The sequence below is a fragment of the Neolamprologus multifasciatus genome, chromosome 3, assembly GCF_963576455.1.
Source record: "Neolamprologus multifasciatus chromosome 3, fNeoMul1.2, whole genome shotgun sequence".
In the NCBI taxonomy this organism is placed as follows: Eukaryota; Metazoa; Chordata; class Actinopteri; order Cichliformes; family Cichlidae; genus Neolamprologus; species Neolamprologus multifasciatus.
Genome location: NC_140441.1, coordinates 2,251,957 through 2,262,113, shown reverse-complemented (window position 1 = coordinate 2,262,113; position 10,157 = coordinate 2,251,957). Strand labels below are relative to the sequence as shown.

At 43.7% G+C, this 10,157-nt stretch overlaps 1 protein-coding gene across 1 annotated transcript in view; it reads right to left on the bottom strand.

Moving 5' to 3' along the window:
- Window positions 1–5,229: 5,229 nt before the first annotated feature.
- The window catches only part of LOC146521025 (cytidine monophosphate-N-acetylneuraminic acid hydroxylase-like), a 50,781-nt gene continuing 45,853 nt past the window's right edge, over window positions 5,230–10,157 (bottom strand). Inside the window, exons 14-15 of the mRNA XM_085154402.1 lie at window positions 8,241–8,356; window positions 5,230–5,634 (exon numbers count right to left, since the gene is read on the bottom strand). Of these exons, the coding sequence (XP_085010528.1) occupies window positions 5,517–5,634; window positions 8,241–8,356 (234 nt within the window). The 3' untranslated portion in view covers window positions 5,230–5,516. The remainder of the gene's footprint in view (window positions 5,635–8,240; window positions 8,357–10,157) is intronic.

Sequence of the window (10,157 nt, the reverse complement as noted above, 5' to 3'; positions counted from 1 at the left end):
GTCCTTCGTGGCCTACCATATCCCAGAATTCATAGCACGGCCCAGCCAAACTCCAGTTTCCACTAATGGCGGCCGCTACTAAGTTTTAAAATTACTCTTACTAATCTTTCTGGGTCACAAAATACACTTTTAACATATTTTCAGGCGAGAATGTGGGTGTGTAAACATCAAATATCTGCTCGGTTTATCAAGATATTGCATATTTGCAAAAGTGCTTCGACGTTTTCTGAGACGTCTGCTACCCACCAGCTCGATAGCTGACCGGGAGCTCGAGGGTCACTGAAGCCGCCGAGAACAGCACAACTCCCGGCACATCATTTTCAGATCACCGCGGAGTTTCGCTACTGAGGTTAAACGTAATATATAAGTCACTTAGACAACCTAAAAATGTTATATTTGGCTTTTTTTCAGTGTTTTATTTGTTTGTGAGTAAATCGGTTTGGCTGAGATTAAAGTTATTAGATTAGATGAAATAAAACTTTGTTAATCCCCCGGGTGGGTTCCTCCGGGATTTTCACACAGCTGAATAAACGTCAAACAGAAAACTGATTAAACTTACGCCAATGTCCTGTTATATTTTAGATAGCAAGGAGCAGACGGCCGAGTTTATTAAACTCCACCGAGACAGCGGTGACGCTAATCAGAAGGCTAGACCAGCGGTTCCCAACCCCCGGGCCTCGGACCGGTACCGGTCCGTGAGTCGTTTGGTACCGAGCCGCGAGAGTTGAGGATCAGGTATGAAATGTATAGTTTTCAGGGTTTTTATCGGTTTTTAGATTATTTTGTTATCATTTTTATCGTTAACTCTGTTTTCCTGGGTCTTTTCACGTGTGTTATGAATAAATCTTCTTTTTTACGGTACCGGTACTAGTTTTATTTTGTTGTATTTATCCGCGACACCTTAAAGGCCGGTCCGTGAAAATATTGTTGGGCATGAACCGGTCCGTGGCGCGAAAAAGGTTGGAGACCGCTGGGCTAGACCGTCCAATTTCCCCAGCCGTTTACTTCTGGCCTACCCGACCTTCTGAGGACCCGGTCCATGTAGACCGCGAAGGCCGGGTCCTCAGGAGGATGCAGCCCATGAATTTGGACACGACCGTTGTTAGCTGTTACTCGGACCCGTGGGCAGGCATCTGTGCACCGGCGCTGTAAGCTCCGCGGGCCGCTCCGGTTGGAAGTCAGGGTGGAGACCCTTTAAGTTCCGCTCTTGTTTGCAATGCTTTCGGCAAAGACAAAACAGCCAAGTCGCTGGACTCGCCGCTCCTGTGTCAACGCAGAGCAGGCACACTTTGCTCCCCTCCCCCTTGTGTTTAGATGTTGCGCTGTCATGTGACGTGACTTACACGCTTTGGGGGTTGTTAAGTTGTTTACATATTATTTTCACCCAGTTTTGTTTTTTTGAGAATTTTAATTGTAATTTTTGTATTATATTCTCAACAGTACTTGTATTAAATTGTTTACTGGTTTGCGTGAACATTTTATTTAAGATTTTTTTTCTAAAGAATAAATAAATTAACTAAACCACCGCAGCAGACCCGGTGGCATTTTCATGCTTTGCAGCATCATTTATTCTTACAATAATCACACGGTTGCTGTAACAGTACATTCAATGGCTTCTGCTCTCCCGCTGGCAGTCATGCACATCACAACCAACAACAATACAAGCAGAGCAGGTTTTAAGCCAGCAAGGTGTGATTGTAGAGGGGTGCAGGTAGGGCTGTGCGATATGACCAAACTCTTATATCAGGATATAAGACATCTCTCGTCCTCATAACGATCACAAAAATGTAACATTTTCTGTAAATTCTGTGAATCTCGGGCAGCTCGACTTGCGTGAAGTGTTTCCAGCTGGGCGTCATGTACCTGGAGTCGAGTGTTTTAACCGATGCATGAAACTATACATTTTTAGACATAAGTTGTAACGGCCGCCGTTTTCTTTGTGAGTATTTATTTCACATCGTGCTGCGGGGAAATGCCTGTTCTAACGTTTCAGTCTAAGGTTTATTTTTTAGCACATGTCGGCATTTTTTGGCTTCTCATCTGTAAATACTCTGCATACTCTTTCACGTGATTCAATTTATTTTGAAAAGTCTCAACAGGATCTTCAGAAGAAAATGCATGGATAGACTGGCATTTGGTGTTGCTGTTGGTGTGTCCTTGGATTGTGTGGTAATAATATTAGAGCTGAATCTATAGCTGTGCGTGTTCATGGAGCTTGCGTTTTCACCTGCTGGACATCTGATCATACCTGACAAGTTTAACTGTCTTAAGAACATTGCAGAGGCCTTATTGACAGTATTTATCATTGTTGTGAGGAGACCATAAATAGCATTTGCATTTTCTGTTGTACAGTTCATTTGTTGCTATCGAGTTCTTGTTATGGATCAAAGGTGTCTTTTTTATTTCAAAATAGCTGATAACTATTCACTGATAGCTGCCAACATCTGCAAACAAATGTAATTCTATAAAGTTGTTCTATATAGTGTGTAACTGTTCATATAGAGCAGGGGTCCCCAATCTCAGTCCACGAGGGCCGGTGTCCCTGCAGGTTTTAGATCTCACCCTGGGTCAACACACCTGAATCACATGATTAGTTCATTACCAGGCCTCCGGAGAACTTCAAGACATGTTGAGAAGGTAATTTATCCATTTAAATCAGCTGTGGTGGATCAAGGACACATCTAAAACCTCATGGACTAGGATTGGGGACCCCTGATATAGAGTGTTATTAAATTTATTACTAATGCAATCATATGGTGCATTGACTTCTGAGGAAATTTTAGATGCCACTCATCATCAGAAAGGTTGTGGACTCCTGCAAATAAACAATACAAAAGCAATAGCCTGTATTTAATTTATCTGCTGTATCTGCCGGGTACCCCCCTCACATTGAGAATTGAAGTGCAGGGTATTCTTATGGAATACCTCGAGGTATTTCCCTGGCTGTCCATGTTTATAGACATAAACTGCAGTGACAGGTATGATTTATTGGGCAATGACAATGTACACAAACTGACACACATGTTATCCTAAGCACATGCACACACTATTCAGTCCATACTTGTATAAACTCTTGTACATTATACAGCAAATATCTGTTAATCACAGATCATGTAGCGCACACGAAGGCTTCCTGGGTTTGGGACTTTATTGATGGTGTTAGCAAAGCATCAATGAAGCCACTTTTCCTCCTCAAGAACACAATAATTGGAAAGTGTTACAATCTCATCAGCAGGTTCTCACCGCAACAGTAAAGTTGATGAGCAATTTTCTCAGCCACACCAAGCACATAGTTACAGGCATTCTATCAGGCATTCATTCAAGTTTATGAAAAGCAAGCAGCACAAGTACAAGTAAAAACAAAAGAGCAAAGTGCATCTGACTTGTGGCACAACTGTGGGAAAATGCATTTTTGGATGTTATCAGTCCATCAATGGGCGTTATTAGCAGTTATCAGCCCCATAACTGTAGCTCCGATTGGCCCTCCTGCACCTGCTAGCAGGCTCAGTAGGTCGTTATCACCAATCAGTGAGCCAGATCGCTGTGTGGCTGTTGGAGAGATGACTTTGAATCCAGATCCAGTACAGACAGACTCCAGTTTGATACAAACTGGTACAAAACTGGAAGCTTCTTTATCTTTTTCTTAATACACATGGCTGCTCCTTAACAATATTCAGCTAGAGGACCACATTACAGGTGTGTCTAAACATGAAATATCTGAAGTGTGTGGAAAATGACTACGGTACACCTCAGGACAAACAAGATAAAAATAATAGTGAAAACCATCAGTGGTGCTGTTACATTTTCATATCTACAAATGAAGTCCTCACTTTCCAGCTTCAGTCAGACTGGTTCACCTGTCCCCACACCAGTCACACCACTGGCTGAGAACATGATAATGTGACTTAGAGCATGTTTGGTTCAGAGACAGCAAACACTAAGACAAAGAGAGAAGATCTCAGCCTGTGGGTGTCACGGTCTGCCGGGGCAAGCCGTGTGGTAGTTATTTAGGACCCAGAAGCGGCAGCTCAGGTGCAGATGAGTATTTATTTACAAAAGGAAAATACAACAGCAATGGCGCGGGTGAAGCTGTAACAGAAAGCCTAAACTGTGCAAACTAACAAAACAAACCAGAAACGTGGAAGCAGGGAAGTCCGGGGAAAAACACACAGAGAGACGGATGGAGAGACGCAGGGAGACCGAGGGGAAACAACACAGACGAACCAGCAACGACTATGACAGAAGACACGACTTAAAAACACTCAGAGAACACAGGGAGATTACACACAGGTGGGAGTAATAAACGTGACAAGACTAGGGAGGCAAACTGAAAACACTTACATAAGACGCAGACCTTCACAATAAAACAGGAAACACACACGCAAAGACACAGACTAGGAAACGTGGACTTAACACAGGAATAGATGGCAGAACAGAATACAATAAACAGGAGGAACAGAACCAAAATCACTAACAGAAAACACAAAACGCTGGGTCAACAGGACCCAGGATCATGACAGTACCCCCCCCCCCCCCCCCCTCAAAGGCTGGCATCAGACAGCCCAACAAGAAACAAAAACCACCAAAAAAAAAAAAAACAAAAAAGAAAAAAAAACAGAAAACAACCCAACCAGGGCGGGCGGCGGGGGCCCAGGACGGAGGGCTCGGAGCAAAACAGAACAGGCGCACAGGAGGGACAAAAAAACCAAAAACAAAACACGAGCCAGCACAAAAAGCAACAACAAAAGAACACACAGGAGCCCAAGAAAACAGTGTCCAAAACAAACGAGTTCAGGGGGCCGGCCAGGGGGCTGACAGCACAGGAGTCCAAATAGGTCAGGGGGCCGACCGTGCGGAAGGCAATGGCGGCGACGTGAAAGCAGCTCAGGGGGCCGACCGTGCAGACGGCAACGGCGGCGACTCAGACGAAGGGGGTCCGGAGGCCGACCGTGCGGAAGGCAACGGCGGCGACTCGGACGAAGGGGGTCCGGGGGCCGGCCGCGAGGAAGGCCACGGTGGCGACGTGGAAGCAGTTCAGGGGGCCGACCGTGCGGACGGCAACGGCGGCGACCCAGGTGACGGGAGTCTGGAGGCCGGCCGCGCGGAAGGCAGCGGCGCCGACGTGGACGCGGTTCAGGGGGCCGACCGTGCGGAAGGCAACAGTGGCGACTCAGGCAAAGGGAGTCCGGGGGCCGCTTACACACACACACACCTGAATGTCTCTGACTTTACAATGGACTTTACAATGGGCCCTCTGTGAAGGTGCCATAAACACGAGGCCCACTTGTAATAACATTCATGCATACAGCTAGTAAGAAAGTGATATTACTATTACTAAAGTGATCAGTACATCAGAAAAGAAATCTTCCACCACAAAAGAGGCACAGCAGAAGGTGGTGTGGTGCTTACAGCAAGAAGGTCTTGAGTCTCACCTGGTGCCTTTGAAATAGGCATCAGGTTTTCACAATATAAATCAGAAAACAGTAACTTGAGCTTCACAAATCCAGAATGCAAATTCATGACAAGGCACAGTTATTTCCCATCCCGGTCTCACTGATGGGGACGACCTGCTTTTGGAAGTGTTCCCAGTCGGGCTTGCAAAGCGGCAGCTCTGCTTGGAAGTGTTTCCAGAACCTAGAGGCCAAAAGAAGGTGATTAAATGGTAGACTAGTACAGTGACCATTTACATGTAGCTATTATTATTATTGAAGTTATTTTTCTTTTGTTATCATTTCCATATGTCCTCTAAACACATCACATGCGGGCAATCATAAAGTTACTCACAAAAGTAACCATTTTATTGTAGTGATAGTTAAACGGAGAGCTATTTGGCTTGGAAATGGCAATTCATATCCTTTCCAAAACAGACAAATAAACATGCCAAAATAGGAGTGTGTCTGTCTGTTTGCTTCCCCCCGCACACAGTATGGAACAGCCGTTTCTGTCAGAGAACAGGAGTAAGTGTCACCTATATAGGGCTGTTATATGGGCTCAAATTGTGGTCATAAATATTTTGTCATTTTAAATCAGAATGCATAGTTATGAACTGTTTTGTGTTAAGTTCTAAGTAAAGCACGTAAGTAAAGCACCCTTCTGACAGCCAAACCCATCTTTTCTCTGATTGGATTGTTAAATTTGTGAATGACATGACATTGACCAATCAAGTGAAAGGGAAAAAAAATGGGAAATTTGTACGTGTAAGTTGAAACTCACACACAGCTCAGGAACTTGAGTGCAGAGTTTTACATGTAGTTTTTTTGCTTTGTATTCAAAGGAGCTTGCAAAGAAAAGCGTCTGGACTTCTTTAAGTTACTTGAAGACGTTTCACCTTCATCCGAGAGGCTTCTTCAGTTCTAAGGTCAAATGGTGGAGAGTCCCAGATATAAACCTAGTGGGAGTGTCCCCCCACAGAGGGACAAAAGGACCCCCTGATGATCCTCTAATCGCCTGAGCCAAGGTGTGGAACTGGGTGTGGGTCCCAATCAGCCAGAGTTTCGGGTGAGTTCATTGTGAAACCTGGCCCCACCTTATCATGCGAATTCCTGAGGTCAGATGGCCCAGGGTGTGAGTGGGCGTTAAGGCGTCTGGGAAGGGATGTCAAAACTGAATTATAGATGGCAAAGAGTTGGTGTCGTAAACCACCGCCTCTGTTCAAAGATGGTCGCTCACAGTGGACATAGATGGCTTCTTTCACTCCTCTTTCAAACCATCTGTCCTCTCTGTCCAAAATGTGAACATTGGCATCCTCGAAAGAGTGACCTTTGACCTTTAGGTGCAGATGGACAGCTGAGTCTTGTCCTGTGGAAGTGGTTGTTTGGTCTCTCCAATGTTTGCTTTGTATCTGTAACCTGACCTTAAGACAATTTTTTTTTAATTTGTGTAAATATTTTTTACAAACACAAACATTTTTTTTACACACACACACACAAATTCTCATCTATAGATGCACAAACATAAACTCCTTGGCGGCTGCTTATCGGGGCCTTGAGCCTGGGTCTCGCTTGGGCCACTTCGGGGGTGGGGTGCCCTCTGCCTCTCGGCCTGGGGCTCGGTCACTCAGGCGCAGCTGGCTGCCGGCAGAGCTCACGGGCACGTCACTGCAACCCCCCCCCCTGGCTTCTGCTCCATGGCTGCTGAGTGACCCCTCATCTGGGACTCTCCTCAGGTCTTTCTGGGACAGTGGTGCAGCTGCCCCTCTGTTGGTCTTCCTTGGTCTCTTGTGTTCTGGGGGCCTCTGGATGTCTGGAATTTTGATCTCCTCCATACCTGCTTCATGCCCTGGAGGACGGGGCTGTGGCCCCCCACACCCTCTAGCAGATCATTACATGAAGGAACCTTTTAAAAATAAGCGCGTCCATGCTCACAGGTGTACACACGGGTGATCACACACACAAACTACACCCTTTTTGGCTCCTACCTCAAAGCACACTGTGCTGTCGATGCTGCACAATAATGTTTAATATTTAGTATTTACTGTCATATTTCCATATATCATTGTGATGTTGTTTATTCTATTACTCTCGTTTTCTTCTGCTTGTTTTCTTTTTTCTTCCTCAACAGGTGATCCAGGTGATTGATATATGTATTTTTTTTTCTGCTTATTCTGTTGGTTTTTTGTTTTTTGCCCTTCTCCCCCGTCCCTCTTCTCAGCTGTTTTTCTTTCCCTCTTTCTTTCTCCCTTTTCTTTCCCCCAGTCAAGTCTTTCCCGTATTCAGCAAGTGAAAATAAAATAAATTATAAAAGGTGAATCAAATGGACCATTATGGCAACGCTGGGATGGTCAATTCGGTAAAGTAAATCCTTTGGGCATCTTTCTTCGCCTTTAGACAATAATTCTGATGGCAAAAGAGCCAAACGGGACAGGCAAAAACAAAAAAAACAAAAAAAACATAAACTTTTCAGATATTTTGATTTACAAGGTAACAACTGACAGCTTCGCATTCTGATTTACAAGTACAAAATATTTATGACCACAATTTGAGCCCATACTGTTATTTTAGCAAAAAGTATGTTTGTATCTCACTTCAGGTCTGTATGCATTTTTATCTGTGTGGATCTGTCTGTGTAATCAGATGTGTTAATGTGCAACTGAATCTGTAAGTGTGTAGAAATATGTATCAATGACAGTCTTAAAGCGTTTAAAGTCAATTGGATGATGAGTTGTCAACGAGCAAAGAACAGAAAAACAGATTTACAGAACATGAAAGAATTCTCAAACATATCAGATAAAATGTCTGTACTTGTGGTGGTAGATGTCTGGGTCTCGGCTGATGCGGTTCTGAAAGCCAAGGTACAGGTCATCCCATAGAAAGCCATGAAGCACCACATACCTCATCACTCCAATCCTGTTTTTAATCTAAAAGGAAACCAAGAAGGGTCACTGCTCTGTGCAAGTAAATATGTTCTTGAAATATTTTGCGAATTCCTCAAACTACGAGTCTTTTACATCTTGTACAAGCACTTAATACATTAACCCTTTAAGATCTACGAGAGGACCAAGTTTGCCAGAGCTTATTATATTTTTACATGCTGTAGTGCCATTTTTAGGAGCATTTCAAGTTGCAATACATCAATACAATCATTATAGCCCAATGTTTAACAATATGTATGCATTAAGTGCATAGTAATTACATATCCAAAAAAATAATATTGCGCTAGCTTACGTTGCTGCAGTTCTACAGGGGTTTAAAAATAGTTGCGCAAAACGGAGCGGGCACATTCCAACTGGAGCATTAAGGGTTAAAAGTAAATAATGCTACTTGCATGGCCATAATCACAAAATTAGCCTGTCCAGCAGTTCCAGTTTCCTCAGAACAGAGCCAGATTAAATATTCCTGTGCACCAGAAAAATTCTGATTGCTCCATGGTCCAGGAAATGCAAGTGTAGTAATATGTCACTAGAGTTGTAACAGTGTTGAAAAATAACTTCTGTTAATCCACCCACTGTTTTAATCTTCAATACCCGGTACCAAAATAGAGCAGAGCAGCTACCTGAATGCTACTCCAACAGAGGTCGATTATCTTGTTAATAATTTTACCTCTATCTCTATTGAGCCAACCAACCCTTTAACGTTAACTAGTAATGACTTCATGAACTTCTTCACAAATAAAATTTGAACCATTAGAGAAACAAATTACTCATAATCATTTCACAGATGTAACATTATCTACAGCTACTTTAATTACCATTGATATTCACTTACTCTTTTTCTCCAATTGATCTTTCTGAGTTAACTTCAGTAATTACTTCCTCCAAACCATCAGCTTGTCTTTAGACCCTATTCCTACAAGACTGCTCAGAGAAGTCCTGCCATTAATTAATGTTTCAATCTTAAATATGATCAACCCTATCTCTAATAATTGGCTATGTACCACAGACCTTCAAGCTAACAGTAGTTAAACCGTTGCTTAAAAAAACATCTCTTGACCCAGTGGCCTTAGCTAGTATTGGCCAATCCCCAACCTTCCTCTCATAACAAAAATCCTTGAAAGAATAGTCAAACAGCTAACAGATCATCTGCAGAGGAATGACTTATTTGAAGAGTTTCAGTCAGGGTTCAGAGCTCATCACAGCACAGAAACAGCTTTAAAATGGTAAATTTGTATAGCGCTTTACTAGTCCCTAAGGACTCATAAGCGCTTTACACATCCAGTCATCCACAGACACATTCATACACTGGGATGGCAAGCTACATTGTAGCCACAGCCACCCTGGGGTGCACTGACAGAGGCCAGGCTGCCAGACACTGGCGGCACCGGGCCCTCTGACCACCACCAGTAGGAAACGGGTGAAGTGTCTTGCACAAGGACACAACAACCGAGACTGTCCAAGCTGGGGCTCGAACCGGAAACCTTCCGATTACAAGGCGACCTCCCAACTCTTGAGCCACAATCGCCCCAGGATCCCTTTAGTAAAAGTTACAGATTATCTTCTTATGGCCTGTGACAGTGGACTCATCTCTCTGCTCATCCTGCTACACTTTAGTGCAGTGTTCGATACTGTTGACCATAATATCCTATTAGAGTGATTAGAACATGCTGTAGGTATTACAGGTACTGTGCTGCAGTGGTTTGTATCATATCTATCTAACATACTCCAGTTTAGCATGTGAAGGGGCAGTCCTCTTCGCCTTCAGGCGACTTTTGTTGTGATTTGG